This window comes from Pelodiscus sinensis, chromosome 10, assembly GCF_049634645.1.
Source record: "Pelodiscus sinensis isolate JC-2024 chromosome 10, ASM4963464v1, whole genome shotgun sequence".
Classification (NCBI taxonomy): Eukaryota; Metazoa; Chordata; order Testudines; family Trionychidae; genus Pelodiscus; species Pelodiscus sinensis.
In genome coordinates this window covers 40023650-40043251 of record NC_134720.1, presented here as the reverse complement: position 1 = coordinate 40043251, position 19602 = coordinate 40023650, and the positions used below count along the sequence as shown (strand labels likewise).

Genomic DNA, 19602 nt, shown 5'->3' with positions numbered 1-19602 from the left:
AACCACAAGAACCAATGGAATACTGTGCTAAAATTTTAAATTGTAAATATATACCTGCTGCCTGCTTTCTTTGTGTCAGTTCTAAGTTAGGAGCTGGAGGAAGCAAGATGAAGTAATCAAATGGTATTACCATGCCTACAAGAAATATTGGGCATAGAAATGGACTGGGTCTTGAAGTACAGATCAGTATGGATCGTGAGTAGATAAAGAAAAATACCCCGATTGTGACTAAACACACATTTCTCTATTTTGATGTTTGGTTAAACTTCTGTGTGAGATCCATGTGCCTCCTGCTCCCCTCTTCACTATACCCACGCTGTGCCAGAGATACCATTATTCTCTCCTTTAATCTGCTCATTTCTCAGTTGTGCTGTAACACCTAGCAACCAAGTCTATATTTTTGTTTTGATAATAAAATCGCCTTTTTTAAGGAAATGATTTGATTCTTGTGTCCTGGAAGGTAACAGGTCTGTGTGTGTGTCTGCCTAGGATGAGAGGTCAGCTATTAGCGATTGCTAGGGTTGCCAGATGGTTTAACCAAAAATACCTAACACCTCCCCACCCCCCAAAAAACATTGTTGCAAAAAAAAGAGGGGGGGGGGTGCCAAAGTTGTTGAAAACAAACAAAAAAAAACACAGCAAGGCCCCTTTAAGGCCTTTGGGGTTTTTTTTGGTTGGCAGCCATCTCATTTTCTTACTCTGTGCAGGAAGAGAGCTCCCCTGCAGAACCAGGTAAGTGGGGAGGAGAGAGAGGGTCACTGGGGGGGGGGGAGGGTCCAAGAGAGGCCCAAGGGCTGGGTTGGGGGGGCCTGGAAGCTGCGCCCAGTTGCTGAGTGTCACAGGGTTGCCAGATGTCTGGTATTTTCGCCTCCTGGAAGGGAAAAAGAATCAGAAAATACCAGACATTGTGTGTGTCTGGTATTTTCTGGGTTTTTTTAAACCAGACATGAGGCGAAAATACTGGACTGTCCGGGTCAATACCGGACACCTGGCAACCATAGTGATTGCAGTTTGTTTTCTGTTTCCTTTTCGAAGCTCTCTTGTGGTAAAAGAGCTTGGAGTACTCCTCTGGAACAAATTCAAGTGATTCTTCCTGGGTTTTAAAAGGAGGAGTTGGACACTTGATGGTGGCAGCCTATTTCCCAGTGCTAGTGAATCTGTAACTCTGGGGAGTTTTGTAAGCAGAGCCTATAGAGGCAAGGTATTTTTAAGGTTTCTTGTCTTCTGCAGTCAGAGTGCCAGAGTGGGGAACAGCCCTGACAGACATTTTGTGTAATTTAACTCATAGTTCTCTATCCGTTCTAAGAGAGACTGAGGAATTCTTTTGTTATGACAGCGCAGCACAGAACTGGTTAACAGCCACAAAGTCCCATAAATATGTTGCTGCATGTAATATATACTATGTTTATTCACATATACCCATGCCTCTTTCTTTAATTGTCCTTGTATATACACCCATGACTCTGTAAATACCACTATCTGATGAAGTGGGTTTTACCCATGAAAGCTTATGCCCCAATAAATCTTTTAGTCTCTAATGTGCCACAGACTCCTTGTTGTTTTTGCATATTTATTCAGTTAATCTGATTTTTAAGACAGAACTGGTATTTAAATGTGGTTCATTTAAAATATATCTGGACCCTAGATATTTGTAAAAGGCTCAACTTTTAAGGAAACACACACAGAAGCCCAAACTCTTACTGAACATTTTAAAAAGTTTCAATTACACAGCCGCTTCCATGTCTTTAACTAGTGAACCTACCCACGTGCACACACACAAATAGGATGAGATTTAAAACTCAACAACTTCCATTAGAGCTGCAAGTATTTTTTTAAAAAGGAAACCTCAAAAGCAAAAGATGTCCAAACTGCTCCCAAAATGACACAAAAGAAACTTTCGAAGGGAATATCTGTGCTACTCAAGGTGATACAGCAAATTCTTAGTGATATAAGCAGTTTTTGAAAACCAGAGACATAACTGTATGTATCACCTTTTGTCCTTTTAGAAATATTATCAGGTATATTGAACAATTACACTGTAAACTGTTTTAAGACAGATATTTCAGAGATTTAAATTCTACAAATATTTTTCCATATGATTTTTTCTTCAATATTTTGAAAATGTCTTCATATGCGTTCATGTTTTTCCTGCACTTGCCAGTTTTCATTCTTTTTTGTTTCTATGTTATGATCAATTGGGTAGTAGGGACAAATGAGATGAAAGACCCAGGTATGACTGAAGATAGGAATCAAAATATCACAGCATATCTTCAAGGTACTGTGTAAGGAAAGCTATCCCAGAATAGGATATGGTAGCTTAAACAGAAGATTCTAAAATCCTTAGAAAGCAATACAAAAATGTATTTCATTTAGATAACTCATTCTCTATAACAAAAATACAGCTGCCGAATGGACAATGTAAATAAAAGCTTTCAGATTGCCCAAATGGGAGATGTAAAAATGGAAATGTCATATATTAAATTACATCAAATCAATGTGTTATTGAAACAGCTCACCCAATTCAAACTGATTAAGTACAATACAACATACAACAGGTGATGCTTCCTAATTTGCACATTGGTTAAAGATGAATATGTTCCATTGACAAACTTATCTAAAGCCTTCACAGAGCGTGCGGCAGCTCAGAAAGCAGAAATGAACAGTTTCAATTCCACATAGAACTATACAGTCATGAACTGACTTAACCGATACCTCTTTATTGCATGCAAAACATAGGGCCTTCACCACTGCCATTCATCTTTGGTGGTCTCTTGCTGTAGCCTTAGGTTCTTCCTATGTCATTTTAATGACTTTCAGTTCTGCTTCTGCTGTGCGTTTCCAAGTTGTCCTTGGTCTAGCTTGTTGCCTCTTGGCCTAGGGATTCCAGTCTCATCATGCCTGTCTTGTTTATCTTGTTCTCTTTTTTCTAGCCATGTGCGTCCTGGCCATCTCCGTATTCCTTCCCTAATTTCCTGTTCTATTAATTTCTGTTTCATCCTCCTTCAAAGACGCTCATTTTTTTCCTGGCCACCTGATGTTAAGGATTTGTCTCCAACAGCTGTTTATTTAAAAAAATAGTTTATATAGTAAAGTCTTAATAAGTTTCCAAAATACAGCACCATACAGTACTTTTACAATACAGTATTCAAAGTTTAGTTGCAGGGGCAAGATTTCTTGTTTCTTCAGAGTTGTGAAAGTATGCCTGGCTTTCACTGTTCTGGCTTTCACTATTCCAGCTTTAATGACTTCATCTGTTCCACCTGTTTTGTTGCTAAACTATCGGAAGAGTTGGATCTCTTCTGTGTCATGCCCAGAAAGCATTATAGATATTCCTTGTGGTGTGCTGATTCTCATAGTTTTTGTTCGCTCAGTGTAGATTTTCTACCTTACTATCCATGCACAGGTCTGAAAATTTATTTTAGCTGCATATCTCCATGTTGTCTTCATAGTAGAAGTCTTTTCTAGTGCCTGCATGAAAAGTCCATTGGTTGTTCTGTGGTCTCATTACAAGCTCTTACTGGTAAAAAAGGGGACATAAAAGGCATCCTTGCCTGACATCAATAGCTGATCTTCATTGCATAGCCAGTTCTCTATTATGTCTTGGTGCCTCATATTTTCATAGAAGCTCTGAATGATATTCTCAAATTTCTGGTGGATTCCACAATGGTGTAGCTGGGTCCATAAAACTATTCTGTCCAATGTATAGACTTTTTGAAAATTTAGGAAAATGACGAATAGTGGTAACTGCCATTTAATTGATATATAGGGTTACTATGTAGTCTATGCATGACTTCCCCTGCCTGAGCGTTGTATGGTCTTGGGTCCTTAAATCTACTGCTTTCTTTAGTTTGTTTCATATAAAGTATAAGTATTTAACTATGGAAGAACATGAACTGAATCCCTGTCTAGATTTTACATTGACTGAGGTTTCCTTTCATTGGCAGCTATAACGTATGGGAAATGGTCATAAAGTGGCTCCATTTAGTACACAGTGTGGTAGAAAAGAAAGTCACACCAATGTAGTGGGCAGTAACTTCTGTCCTCGGAATTAGGAACATATTCATCTTCAGAACCACAATCTACTGTGTTTTAAATTACTAATGACAGGAAAACACAAACAAAACAAAGCAAAGGCACCTCAAACTAGGGATGTAAAAGTGTAGTCAGTTAACCGATAAGCAAAAGCTTATCTCTTAATGCTATAGACTACACACATTTCCCTTGTTCCCGCCCCGGCCACCAATACATTTTGTATCAGGCTGGCCAGCAGCCTGGCTCAATCCCAGCTTGCACTGGGTTCAGGACCTACCCCTGCTGCAGCTCTGCATATAAAGTGTAATAGGAGCCGGGCAGGCGGGCAGCCCATCTCAGTTCCAGCTTGCACTGGGTCTGGGAGCTCAGGACCCTGCCCCAGACAGGGGCTGATGCTGCCCCACACTGCTGCCTCTGAAACAGAGGCAGCAGCCCAGGGCAACCGGTTCACAAGGGAAGCTGGTTTTTAAACTGGTTTCCCTCACAGACCTGCTCTCGCCTGGTACCCCACGCTGCTGCTTCTGATTCAAAGGCAGCAGCATAAAGTTGCAGAGGGGCTTCTTGGGAGTAGGACCGGAGTGCACTGTCTATCAGCTCCACCCTCGGGGACTACAGAATAGTTGAGTAACCAATAAGAATTCATGAGGTTAACTGACTATTCAGTTCACTAATATTTAACATCTCTCTCTCTCTCAAACAATATGCAATTAAACAACAGTCTCTTAATACTCTCTCAGCTGAGCAGGCTAGTATTTTGTGAATCTGGTGCAAAAGGTAACAAACATGTTTTAGAATGTTTCCTCTCTCAAAAAAATCACTGATATTTAATGACAATCCTCTAAATTTTTGCCATCTCAAAATTATAGTTATATAATTACTTTAATGAAAAATTCTACCATGAAATAGACTCCCCTTCTTCCCCCACAATATTCTTTGAGGATGGAAAAATAAACAGGAGCTGTGATCAATAATTTTAGAAGGCATCTGGGTCAGTATTTTAACAAGAGGATCAGACATTTTAAATACCATAACCATTATTCTGTTTAAAGTCTCAGTTTTCACACATTAATCAATAAGACAATACTACTAAGAAACAAACATTCTTCCTACAATTTAAGCTTTGATCACAAAGTCAAAGTCAAAACTGGAGACATTTCACATGTTCTCCTATCAAGGCATTGGATTTTTTTTTTACTCTAGCACTATGTTTTTAAGAACTGAGATTTTCAAAAGATGGGACCAATGTATAACAGTTACACAGTCGAGACTCCAATAGTCCATAAACTGACCTTTAAATTCATGAAGAGAGTGACAACTGACAACGTTGAAGTGGATGGGTATAAAATCTTTTAAAAGTGACTTAACAAGTGTTTTGAATTTAAAGTTAGTGTATACCAAGTCAGGGGTCAAAAGAAGACAGGTCCAACACTGCCATCAGGTTTCACACTGAGGGCTAGAAAAGTGAAATGTAAAGAACAAAGTTCTTCAACAAAAATATAAAGAATGTTCCAGTCCTGCTAAATCTTTGCTAATGGGATTACTTATGTGACTATGGATCAGTCACAAAAGGAAGATTTTGCAAGATTCAGATCGGGAGGGGTGGGGGGAAGATGTGGAGGGGGGAGGCTGAGACAGTTACCCAACTTTAAATGTACCTAGGGAATCTCCCACACTGAATACAAATCCAATTAGGTTAAAAAAAAATACCCAGATACTTTCCAGGATTATAATGAAAGAGCCAGGAAAAGGGGAAAAATCATTTAAAAACAGCTCAAACTCTATACAATCATTGGCTTGTTGAATAGGTTCCGACATCACTATTGTGTGATTGATACAGAGAAACTTCTCATGTCAGGGGATATGTAAAAAATGTCAGGATAACATGTCAAAAATGACATGTCAGGATAGTAAAAAAAATATAGATTTATATGTAAGCTCCTTGGTCCAAATCCAGCCAAGTTCAGTAATCATTGCTATCTGATTATTCAGTGTCTCAGAAAGAACATAAAACAGTGGATTCCATGAGCGTATATATGTTACATCACATACTCATCCTAATAAGCATCTTTGTAGGTAAATTCAGGAGCACCTCTATGCTAAATACTCTCAGATCTAGCTTTGTGATACAGACCGTTCTCCTACTCAAATAAACCCTCAGCCTACCTCTCTAATATCTTCTCACAAATATCTGGTGTCAGCTCAAGCTAAGCATGGCTAAAACAGAGCTCTTCATCTTCTCTCACACGCCTTCCCCCACCTTCTTTCTTGATCAAAGTGGACCCCACCACCATCCTGCTTCTCACTCAAACCTGTAACTGGGTGTCATCCTCAGATATCACGCATCCAGACTATGCCTAAAACTTGCAGATTCCTTCCACATAATGTCACCAGATATTTTTTCCCCAGTCCATCCATACAGCTAATTCTCATCCAGGCTGTTGCATCAGACATAAATGACTCATTTTCTCTTCCAAGACCTTTCACCGTCAATCCCTCCCATGCCTATCGTCCCTCATTCACTAGTGAAACGTTGACGTCTACCTCCAATCATTCCATAATGCCAGGATCCATCACTCACTTGTTACATTTTCAAACAAAATCCTTTGGGCTCTCTCATGCTGCTGCCACTCACACTCAAGAGGTGCCCCCAGAAACATCTGCAAAGCTACCTCATTATCCTCCTTCAAATCCCTCCTCTGCCAGGATGCTTACACAAAACTTGACAGGCTGCTGATACCTATCATCCTGATCAGATTATCTCCTTGTTTCTATGTACTCCATCTGGGCGTACCCAGCTATTGGCTCTTCTTTTATAGTAAGACTGTAAACTTTTGGGGCATGGATCATCTTTTCTTTCCCCTCTTTGTATGGCACCTAACCCAATGATCCATGGATGAGGCTCTTACACACTGTGGAAGGGGTTTCCAACATTTTTACAACCAAGATCACATTTTGAATTTAAGGACAACCCAGAATCTACCCTACCCTTTCCACGAGGCTCCACGCTATCTTCCCCATCCTCCGTTGCTAACTCTTGCCAACCCTCACTCACTTTGACCGGGCTGGGACAGGGGGGTTTTCCAAGAGGGGATGAAGACTCTGGACTGGGGCCAAAGGTTTTGCAGTCTGGGATGGGGCGCCAGGACCAGGAGGTTGGGATGCAGAAGGGAATGTAAGCTCTAGGAGGGAGTATGGGTGCAGGAGGGGGCTCTGGGATGGGGCAGAAGATGCTGACTCTGAGGAGGATCAAGGACAGAGCAGGGTTTAGGAGGGGGATTGGGGTGCTGGCTCTGGGAGGAGGCTAGGGCTTGGGGTACAGGAAGGGGGTATGGAGTACTGGCTCCATCCGGGAGAGGCCAGAGGAGCAGCCTAACACTGGGCAGCACTTTGCATGGGCAGCTCCTGGTTGGCAGTGCAACAAGGCTAAGACAAGCTTCCTGCCTACCCCAGCCCCATGCTGCTCCCAGAAAGGAAGCAATGCACTTCTGTGGCCCCTGAGGGCAGGAGGCACAAGGCTCTGTGCCCTGTCCCTCTCTGCTGGCACTGCCCCCTCAGCTCCTATGGGCCACAGTTCCTCATTCCCGGCCAATGGGAGCTACGGGGCAGTGTTTGCAGGTAGGAGCAGCATGCCAAGACCCCCATTCCTCTATCCCAGGGCTACTGAACACGAGGTCCATGGCTACATGCGGCCCACAGCCTGTTTGTTTGCAGTCTGAGGGTGGGAGCCAAAACAAAAAAGTAGTTCATATAACGGTCTTCTGTTGATATGCATTTTAGTAGTTAAATTCCTGGACTGTCATTGCTCTTAAAAATGCTGTCACATGGGTGGAAATTGGGCAAATATTGCATTTTATTACTATCAGCAGAACTGACTCAAATGGGGCCTGCGTGTCGTATAGTCTTGTCTTAATCTTTGCATTCATGCCCATCAGTGCGAACAAAGCTATTTGTATATATTTGCATGCACATGCAACCACACTAAAGTTGTGGCCCTCAGTATGTGCTGTGAGTATCACTGTGGCCCCTGGGGCTTCCAAAGATAAGTAGCCCTGCTCTACGCACACACGGACGGACAGACGGACGGACGGACAGACTGCATTGACGGCTTCCAGGAACAATGTGGGGCCAGGATCAACAGAAGGCAAGTCTACCTTAGCAACAGCTCCACTGCACCACCAGAAATCACAATCGACAAAGAGTCCCCAGGATCGACCAGTCAACCGCAATCTATCACTTGGTGAGCACTGCACAATGGTAATACTTCTATGAATAATGCTAAATTTAGATTCAGCAGTATAAAGAGTAGTGTAAAAGGTTTGTCCTATAAGGTTTATGTAACAGTATCTATACATAAATGTGTGTGTTTCTTTAGTATTTTCAGGACAAAACTCCCCATCTCCAAAGCCAAACGGTATGAAATATAACGTTTTAAAAAATATACTGATTTAAAAACTTATTTTAACAGAAAATGCAGATAAGTGTTAAATGGCAACCAAGCACTATTAGCTCAAACACAATAGAAACAAATTACTGAGAACACCAAGAGGCTCCAAATGACATTCATTTTTAATGTCTGGGATGTGTATATAACAGTTTGAACAAGAAAAATGTTAAGTATTATAATTAGACCAAAGAGAAAAAATGCAAAATACCAAGCAGTACAAAGTGTTGTGTCTCAAATAAAGAATTGCTTAGCTTTATTAGCCTGTTAATTCTCATGTAGGTCCTTCCCTTATCACACAGCATGTTGATCACAAATCTTAACAAGTGGTTTCAGACTACTCACCTCAAAAATGCTGTAGATACACTACATTCACTTGTATTATCAAACTAATTAATCTAACAGGTGTTCCCATATAAAATATAAATAGGCACATCTGAAACAAACAAGGAACTGCAGTAGAGAGAAACTGAAGATCAACAAATAACTGTTTTTAATTAAAATTTTTAAAACTGATTTTTAAACATCATGAATCACAAGCAATTGGTACAATTCATCTAATTTTATTTCTTATAATCAGGGCTTGACAAATAATGCAATCTACTCGCCCATTGCAAGTAGATTGCAACCTGGAAGAGCTGGGTTTGGGCGATCTGCTCATGCGCTGATCGCCGGACAGCGCGGCTGGCGAGCGGGGCTTGCCGCAGTTCGGCGAGCCCTGATTATAATTAATTTCAGTTATGGAAAAAGTGATGCAATCAACTGATTGTGATTTACTACTCGATTAGAAAAGCAATGCATTTAGGACTAACCCCTTAATTGATGTAGTTCCACTGACTTTAAAACAACTATTCTGATTTACACAAGCTGAGACTCTTGACCTCCTTTTTAAGTTCAATTGTCCAAATTCCCATTACCTCTAGAGATCTGGAGGATCACTACCTAGTTTAAGGCACAAGCAAAAATAATTTTTGTGGTCCTACTCCAATCTATTCATTCATATAATAAAATAGCTATACAAGTTAGTCTAATTGATTGGATGGGAATCCATACTGTAATTCAGAGTTCAATAGTGCTAGTACTGCTGCTTAGGGAAACTTTTGTAATGCCTAGCTCAAATCACTAGTTCCTTACTTCCGAAAGCATTAACTCTAGGCAAACAAAAAAACCCAGGCCTCCAGATGATTTAATTAACATGGCTCACATATGCATGATTACTAATGCTATCTTTCCCAGACCATGGCTGCATTACAGGCAGTAACATTTTAATGGGAGTGAACTCTGCCTGAATAATTTCGGTCATGTACACTATTAAACACAAATGAGCTTTTCTTCAACATTAAGCATGAATATTTTCTTTACGAAAAATTATTACAGTGCCACTTGAAGGAAAATCCCACTTGACATTTACCTTTACATTTACATATGAATTGCAAGGAAACCTATGATGTAAAAAAGCTGGAGTATAGGACAGGAACTTCTTCAGAATCTATCATTTCTTTCGAGGATCTTTCTTCAAAATGCTGAAGCCAAAGAGTTGGTTACATAGTTTTGTAATAATTCACTGTAATTGACTTAAACACCAAAATTGGTACTTTTACTTGGCACATGAAGATAGTGACTCCATTACCCCTATATACATGTAGGGGCATCAGTGACAGAAGATGATAGTGTTCTGTATAGATTTTAAAATACCGCTCAAATACAGAATTAACAAACCCTACAGAACTGCCAATATACTGCCATGCTATTTTGGAAATTCTACTTGACGATCAGTATACTGAGATTGCTAAGAAACATGAGGCAATCAAAACATTTTAAAATGCATGTATGTATGCACCAAATATTGGTGAAAATGTCTATTAACTATAATTGTTATGCTAGGTCCCTTAAATGGTCTAAAATATTTACCTTTAAAACTTGGAGATAAAAAATCCAATCCAAAATCCAATTTTGCTAGACAATTCTTATGTCCTAGAGAAAATGTATGCTTTTCTTATTCATCCTCAACTTTTTTAGTACTTTAGTGTTATAAAAGCATGGTTTTCAGAACAGAGATCTTCCAAACCTATAATAAATATTATGATATATATTTCCTCTATCAGCTCTATTGTAAATTGGTTTTTTTGTATACTTTTGTTAAAATGACAATAGTCATAAGAAAATTTTCTTATATTAATTTGAGTGTCTGCATAAATTACTCCATACACCTCTAAATGAGCTGATGACAAATTCTTTAGAAACAATATAGCTTCTATAGCATACTGTATTTCTCCTCCATTCTTTATCATTGTAAGACTGGTAAGAAATGAATAATTGGACATGGGCGAGGCCTCATTTCTTGGGAGACCAGGATTAGGAAGGTAGATGGGTCATCGGGCTATAAATAGAAAGTTTATAAGAAGAAGCACTCAATGAACCAATTTCAATAAACAAGATAACAAAGGAGAAAATAAGCCTGGAACATAAAATTAAGTAAAAAGTAAGTCATGCCTGCCCAATGAGTGCTGTACAGAGAGTGGTTTCTACAAAGTGGCCATGCCAGCCCCCAAAATGTAATGCAATGTGTCAATGATAATAAAATAATGAGGGTAAGTAACAATCAACATGGATTTGTAAAAAATAAATTATGTCAAACCAACCTAATAGCTTTCTTTGACAGAATAACAAACTTTGTGGATACAGGGGAAGTGGTAGATGTGGTATATCTTGTAATTGATAAATATCGCATGATTTTCTCATTAATAAACTGTACAAATACAACCTAGCTGGAGCTATAAGAAGATGGGTGCATAACTGGTTGGATAACCTCTCTCAGAGAGTAGTTATCAATGGTTCACAATCATGCTGGGTGGGTTCCGCAGGGATCAGTTCTGGGTCTGGTTCTATTTAATATCTTCATCAATAATTTAGTTAAATGGAATAAGAGAGTATCTATATAAAGTCTGTGGAGAATATGAAGCTGGGAGAATTTGTAAGTGCTTTGGTAGACAAGGTTAACATTCAAAATGATCTAGACAAACTGGAGAAATGGTCTGAGATAAATAGGATAAAACTCAAGAAGGACAAATGCAAAGTAATTCACTTAGGAAGGAACAATCAGTTGCACACATACAAAAAGGGAAATGACTATCCAGGAATGATACCCTGGAAAGGAACATAGGGGTCATAATGACCCACAAGCTAAATATGGGTATGTCTACACTACCCCGCTAGTTCGAACTAGCGGGGTAATGTATGCATACCGCACTTGCTAATGAAGCCCGGGATTTGAATTTCCCGGGCTTCATTAGCATAAGCGGGGAGCCGCCATTTTTGAATCCCCGCTGCTTCGAACCCCGTGTAGCGCGGCTACACGGGGCTCGAACTAGGTAGTTCGGACTAGGGTCCTATTCCGAACTACCGTTACTCCTCGTGAAACGAGGTGTACCGGTAGTTCGGAATAGGCACCCTAGTCCGAACTACCTAGTTCGAGCCCCGTGTAGCCGCGCTACACGGGGTTCGAAGCAGCGGGCATTTAAAAATGGCGGCTCCCCGCTTATGCTAATGAAGCCTGGGAAATTCAAATCCCGGGCTTCATTAGCAAGTGCGGTATGCATACATTACCCTCCTAGTTCGAACTAGGAGGGTAGTGTAGACATACCCTATGAGTCAATAGTGTAACACTGACACAAAAAAAAGCAAACATAATTCTGGGATGCTTTAGCAGGAGTGTTGTAAGCAAGACATGAGAAGTAATTCTTTTACTCTACTCTGCACTGGTTAGGCATTAAGTGGAATCATAGAATACTAGGACTGGAAGGGACCTCAAGAGGTCATCGAGTCCAGTCCCCTGCCCTCATGGCAGGACCAAATACTGTCTAGACCATCCCTTATAGATGTTTATCTAACCGACCCTTAAATATCTCCAGAGATGGAGATTCCACAACCTCCCTGGGCAATTTATTCCAGTGTTGACTACCCTGACAGTTAGAAACTTTTTCCTAATGTCCAACCTAAACCTCCCTTGCTGCAGTTTAAGCCCATTGCTTCTTCTTTTATCCTCAGAGACCAAGATGAACAAGTTTTCTCCCTCTTCCTTATGACACCCTTTTAGATACCTGAAAACTGCTATCATGTCCCCCCTTAATCTTCTCTTTTCTAAACTAAACAAACCCAATTCTTTCAGCCTTCCTACATATGTCATGTTCTCTAGACCTTTAATCATTCTTGTTGCTCTTCTCTGGACCCTCTCCAATTTCTCCACATCTTTCTTGAAATGTGGTGCCCAGAACTGGACACAATACTCCAGCTGAGGCCTAACTAGTGCAGAGTAGAGTGGAAGAATGACTTCTCGTGTCTTGCTCACAACACACCTGTTAATACATTCCAGAATCATGTTTGCTTTTTTTGCAACAGCATCACACTGCTGATTCATATTCAGCTTGTGGTCCACTATCACCCCTAAATCCCTATCTGCCGTACTCCCTCCTAGACAATCACTTCCCATTCTGTATATGTGAAACTGATTGTGCCTTCCTAAGTGGAGCACTTTGCATTTGTCTTTATTAAACTTCATCCTGTTTTTACCTCAGACCATTTCTCCAATTTGTCCAGATCATTTTGAATTATGACACTATCTTCCAGATTAGTTGCAGCCCCTCCCAGCTTGGTATCATCTGCAAAGGAATAATGTGTCCAGTTCTGTGCACAACATTTCAGGAAAGATGTGGACAAACTGGAAAAAGTCAAGAGAAGAACAAAAATAATTAAAGGTCTAGAAAAACATGACTTTTGAGGGAAGACTGAAATAACGGCGTTTGTTTAGTCTAGAAGAAAAGACTGAGAGGGGACATGATAACAACTTTCAAGTACCTAAAAGGGTGTTGCAAGGAGGAGATAGAAAATTAGTCTCCTTAACCTCTGATGATAGGACAAGAAATTTAAATTGCAGCAAAGGAAGTTTAGGACATTAGGAAAAACTTCCTAGCAGTCAGGGTGGTTAAACACTGGAATAAATTATCATAGGGAGATTGTGGTATCTCCATCACTGGAAATTTTAAAAAGTAGCTTGGCCCTGCCATGAATGGAGGTGACTGGACTTGAAGACCTCTTGCGGTTCCTTTCAGTTCTATGGCTTTCTGTGTATCAAGTAAAAGGCTTGCTGTGTCACTTCAGACATGTGCTGTCTATATCAACATTTATTCACACACACCACTTATACCCCCCTTCTTATGCTTCAGTCTGATCAATTCTATTTTTGGTCTATACCAAATAGAGAAAACTAAGGCTATGTTTACATAGCTTCCCTCGTCCGCAAAAGCCTATGCAAATGAAGCATGGATTAGCACACTGCCATGCTTCATTTGTATAATTAATAAGGAGCTGTTTTTGCGCAAAAACCCTTCTTGTGCAAGAGCCATTCTTCTTCATTTTTTCAGGAAGAACGGCTCTTGCGCAAGAAGGAGGTTTTGCGCAAAAAGGCACTGCGTAGACAGCACCTTTTTGCACAAAAACCTCTTGTGCAGAAATGGCTCCTTATTAATTATGCAACAGAAGCACAGCAATATGCTTCTCTGTGCTTCGATTGCATAGCCTTTTGCAGAAGAGGGAAGCTGTGTAGATGTAGCCTAAGTGATGGGGCAGGAGTCGAACTAAACGGGGAAATGAGTGGAAGAGGTCTTAGGGAAACCTGAATTATTTATTATTATTATTATTATTGTTACTATTAAAACAGATATTTCTATTGCTTTTAGGTTTTAAAAAAGCCTACTTTAAAAAGTTAAATGTTAGAGAATCATTTTTTTACCTAGCATCATCCATCAATATTTTCTGTATTTGTAAAGCTCTACCATTCATACTGAGACAGAGTTAAAACAAGTATCGAGAAATCCTGCAACAGAGTAATCCTATGTATCTTCCTACTCATAGCAGTATATAGCACTATAGACACACTATTTCACACACTTGTCTGAGTTATCAATCCCTAATTTTTCACAAAATAAAATCAAGTAAATCTGTAGACTCGTGTACTACATTTTATTTCAAAAATGAAACAATGGTAGATGCAAAGAAAAAAAAAACATGGCTAACCCACTGAACCCATACATTTAGGAATGTTCCATTTTCAGAAAGCTATTTTTTTTAAAAAATCTCTTACCTTGAATGCACTGAAGTGTTCCATCCTCAGCCCTTATTGTAAAGGTTTCACCTGGATTAACTTGAACCAAAATGACCTGCCAAAATAACACATTCATTTCAATCTAATGCTCAGATTTCATCTTGAGTATTCATTCAAAAAGTTGTATTACTTAAAGTTATACTCTAGACAAGATGTAAGGAGTAAAGCAGGCTGGATTCACCACAACATTGGGTAATAGCAGAATCCCAGAATTAGTAAAGAATTTTAGGGTTTTCATCTAAATCATTAAATTTACTCTGAAAATACCAATACTACCCAAAAGGACTGGAATGTGAAGATGAAAGTTGGAATTTTAGGTCCAAGATCTACAAATATTTAAGCAAATTATTATTTTATTGCACACAAGTACTGCCATCAAAGACACGTGGCTGTTACCTTGTTTATAGTTCAATAGATCAGTTCTTGCAGATCTGACACCTAATGGTGAGTGTTGCAAAATAGACTGAGAAACATATTTTGGAGCACATTCTTTTATTTCCATAGGAGCAAGAACTACCGTACTGGATCCAACATGAGGCCCATCTGATACTACAAGAGATTTTAGCCCTTTGTACTAGTTTTTACTGAAAAGCATCCAGGCATAACAGGATTGGGTACAGGAAAGTACATGAGCAAACAATTTACACTATTAAGAATAAATAATAAGCATTTTAGAATGAAAGGTTAGGGTTGGATCCAACGCCTGGCCTCCCATTGCTCAAGCCACCAGATAATGGGAATGTTATAGGGTTTAGAAAAGTATCCTAAGGCTTAAAACTCACTGTCCCTCTCTACTGTCTGTTTCAGAATGTGATGCATTTGTCTATTTTACTCATTTCCAGACACAAGTGTGGAAAAAAAGCTATTTTTGTAACGAGACTGTAAAAGAATGTTTACACGACATGACTTAGTAAGCAACAATATCCTGATCACAATGTGAGCCTGTCTGTGTTTATTTTAGTCAGCCTCTAACAAGAGTTGACCCTGATAGCACTCTATGTGCAGAACACTTGTTGACTTCTATGGAAATTCCATGCAGATTGGACCCTAAATCAGTACAATCATTCATAGTACCAGCATGGTTTTAAACTAATATACAATATGGGGGTCTGTTTACTAAGCATTGTGTGGCATTTGGTGTGCACAGTCTCCATTGATATCAGCAATACTCACAGGACTAAAACACTAGGTCATGTTTTGACAACTTACCAGTCAGGGTCTCATTTAAAGAAATGTTGTATTTGGAATAAGTTGTCATTTCACCACATACTGTATATTAAGGCTTTGTCTACACTGGCAACTGAGCAAAAAAAGCTTTAGTCCTTCATAGGTGCTTTAAAAAAAAAAAACCCTAAACAACAAAAGTATTGTTGCAGAAAGTGGTAGTGTAAACAATGCTTTCTCCGCAGGAGGGCTCTCCAGTGGAGAAAGCAAATGTCATTCATTATTTTTTTGCCAATAAGCAGCATTTTCACTTCCTGATTTTTAGTTACACAAAGCTATGTAGTATAGACAAAGCCAAAGTGTGTTATACACACAATGCTTTATTTCAAATATAATTTTCAATAGACACAGGGTTTATTGTTCTCGCAGTCCGGTAAAGAGAGATCATCATTATCTTTGAGCTAGTGATATTATTGATATAAAAAATTCACTTCTGGATCCAGATATTGATAATTTAAAATTAAAGATTACTTGGATCCAGAGTTTGGTTCAACCTCATATAGAAATTGGGATTCTGAACCAACCTTCTCATGTATTTGGTTCCACCATTTTAGTATGGGCCCATGTGCAATACAGATTCTAATTAAGGATACAGGCCATCCTTGCTTTAAGTCCAAGATACATTTCAAAAAACTTGGACTTATAGTGAAACAACTTAAAGCAGGGAATTTTTTTTCACATGGCTGACTTCCATTTGTGCAAATTGGGGGGAGGGAGGTTTGCCTGCAACTTAAGAGCAGGGAATGGGAGGATAACGCATCAGTTCCTACAAGTATGAATTACTTCAGTGTGGAACGGATGTATATCGGGGCGACTTATAGCAGGGCCATGTCATGCTTTTTTAACACCTAAGTTAAAGGCATGCAGTAAAATAATAAAGTAAAATAAGTTGAAGTCATACAGCTTTGTCAGGGCTGGGAGTGAACTACAGGGGATGGATCATTTGATAATTACCTATTCTGTTCATTCCCTCTAGGATACCTGCCACTGACCACTGTTGGAAGACAGAATACTGGACTAAATGGACCTTCAGTCTGATCCACTATGGCCGTTCTTATTTTTTTTAATAATTACTGTATATATGAAACTTGAAATTACAGTAGACCTTGCAGAAGCCCAGTGTCATGGTTAAATTTTTAACATAGAAATTATAAGTCAATTATAAAGAAATGACAATAGGTGAGGCATTGTTTTAGGTATGCAACAATAGTTGCCTCACAGAACATTTATTAAAGTGCGTTGAGCCAGGAGACAAGTAGGATTGCCAACTTTGTAATCTTTAAAAACCAGACACTCCAGCGGGAATGCTGAAACCTTCCCTGCCCTGCCTCTTCTGCTAAGAGGTCCTGCCTCTGTCCCTCCCCTTACATTAAGTCCCACTACTGTTTGCTCCTCTCCACTCCCTCTCTGCCCCTGTCCCTCATTGCTTTTCCACTCTCACACTTCCTTTGTGGTGCAGCCACAAAGCACAACTCCCACCCGCAACAACCAGAGTTTGGGTGGCAGGTCACTAGACCTGTCAGGACACTGTTAGGTCCCCTGTTCAACTGAACTTTTAAAAAGTCAATCATCCATCAATCAAAATGTCCACTTTCTAACAATGCAGACATTTGGAAATTAATGCATTTGGAAAAACAATGCCTTTGAACCTAAATTTAAAAAATATTCGCATTTAACATTAAAACTGTACTCTCAAGAGCAACTCTAATCTATGACACAGTTAAATAAAACAGCAATACTTTTTTCTTAGGTCCTCAGTCATCCAATGAACTGCTACAAGAGTAAAGGAAAGAGAATACCACTCCTTCTCATTTCCCTTTATTGTTTATGATAGCTGCTTACAGCCATATTATAGGAAAACACTGAGCCAACATACTTCTTCAGCAGTCACGCAGTTTACAAACCCACAAACATCCAGGAGGCCTTAGGCAGTTCAGAACATGCAGCTGAATAAAACCTAGGGATTGCCACAATTCTTCAGTGAGAGTAATGATTTGATGAGAAGCTTTTTAGCAGTGTTTTAAAATACTAAATTTCAAGCTTTTACTTCCTGCAATATTCTTTGTTCCTGAGTTGCTGTGGTAACCATATTGTAATCCAGTAGAATTAGCCAACCTTCAACATCCTAATATTCAATCTCACTGCAATGCAAAATTCAACACCCCATTGAGTTTTGCTAGTTCATTTGACACCAACACGGTGTCATCAACAGAAGACAGCTTATTGTCTGAACGTGGGAGGGAGGATATTGCATACGCATGGCCTTGGATGAGTGACTAATGACTTCCCTGAGAACAGACATCAATGAGACAGCAACCAGCATTGCATCATACATGCTTGTAGTAGAGTTAGTCAGAGATACTTTGTATGATGTGAATCCTTTTCTTCTGCAAAGCAGACATCAGTATTAAAAGTTCTCTTATAAATACAGAACATGAAACACAGATTCTCTGTCCAGACCAAGGGTTTTTTTCTAGGACTCATTCACTGACTGAAATATTACTTTCCCTAGCCTCCGAAGTGCAGACAGTTACTCTCCACACAGAGAGAGAGAGAGAGAGAGAGAGATACTCTGAGATGATGTTTTATTCTTGTACATTTTAAGAGATGTTTAAAAAAGGCCATTAAAGGGCAATACCAGGGGCTTAAAATAATTATAATGGATTCAAACATGTACTGGTGAAGAGACTATTTGTATGATGACCTATGTGAACAAAATAAATACACACTTTAGAAAAGTTTGAAAGGTATCTCATGAAAAATAAGTTAACATTACCAAAGAGCTATCCCCAAAAGAAAACAAGAACCATAAGTATAGGAAATGTTATTCAATGTTTTAACTTTTTTAAAAAAAATTACAGTGATTTCTATTAAAGTCAGCATGGCTGGAAATAATTTCCTGGAACTGAATCATCCACAAAGGTGTAAATCCAACATCTTTAATCTAAGTGATCTTTGCTTCCCTACTGTTGTAAGAGGAAGGAAAAGGCCTTTACTTGACTTCAGTTTACATTTCAGCAATTCATATCTGCAGCTATTTTATTACATATTTTATTTTTATACACATATACACACAATGGTGGCCCCTTAAAGACTAACGAGGAGTGGGCCTTTGTGGACAAAACTCACTTCTTCATATGCAATTCAGAATGCTAAAAGCGTTAAGCATCCCACCATTTACTGAAGACAAACAATAATCATCTCTTACACTGGGCGACTCTTGAGTGGAGGATAGCATGGATCGCTAAGATTTGTATTACCATAAGCAAGGACCACAAAATGCATTTTACTTAGGACTTTGGCTTAAGGATAACTGTTTATCACACGGCCATTAACATACACAGTACCCCTTTGGTAGGAAGTGAGATTTTTAGTGCGGTCAGAAAAGCAAATGAACTTTTCAAATTCTCAGTAAGTTGGGAAGATCCACTATCATCAAGAAAACAGCTGCGGGAGCGGGAAATGTAAATGGTACTATAGACAGTTCCTCTAGTCAGCTTCCTTTTACTCACAGCCCATAGTAGCAAGATCACAGAAATGCTCCACTAGGTTCTCTCTTTTTTTTTTTTAAATCCTCCCCACCCCCCATTTATTGTTTCTGGTAAATTAAACAAGGCCTAGCTCCAAAGGATTGCTAAAATGGCTGGCATTTGAAGAGTTTTAAAGTGTATTATGAAATAGAAGAGCAGCCTTGGGAGCTGGTTTGAAGCTGAAGTGTTAGGGCAGTCAAAGCACCCTCTAACCT

The 19602-nt window shown here is 39.3% G+C and overlaps 1 protein-coding gene across 6 annotated transcripts in view; it reads right to left on the bottom strand.

Moving 5' to 3' along the window:
- FNDC3B (fibronectin type III domain containing 3B) overlaps positions 1 to 19602 on the bottom strand; it is a 392297-nt gene that overhangs the window by 283734 nt on the left and 88961 nt on the right. For all 6 annotated transcript variants that reach the window (XM_075937961.1, XM_075937956.1, XM_075937959.1 and 3 more), the window contains exon 3: positions 14613 to 14688. In XM_075937961.1, coding sequence (XP_075794076.1) covers positions 14613 to 14688 — 76 coding nt within the window. The remainder of the gene's footprint in view (positions 1 to 14612; positions 14689 to 19602) is intronic.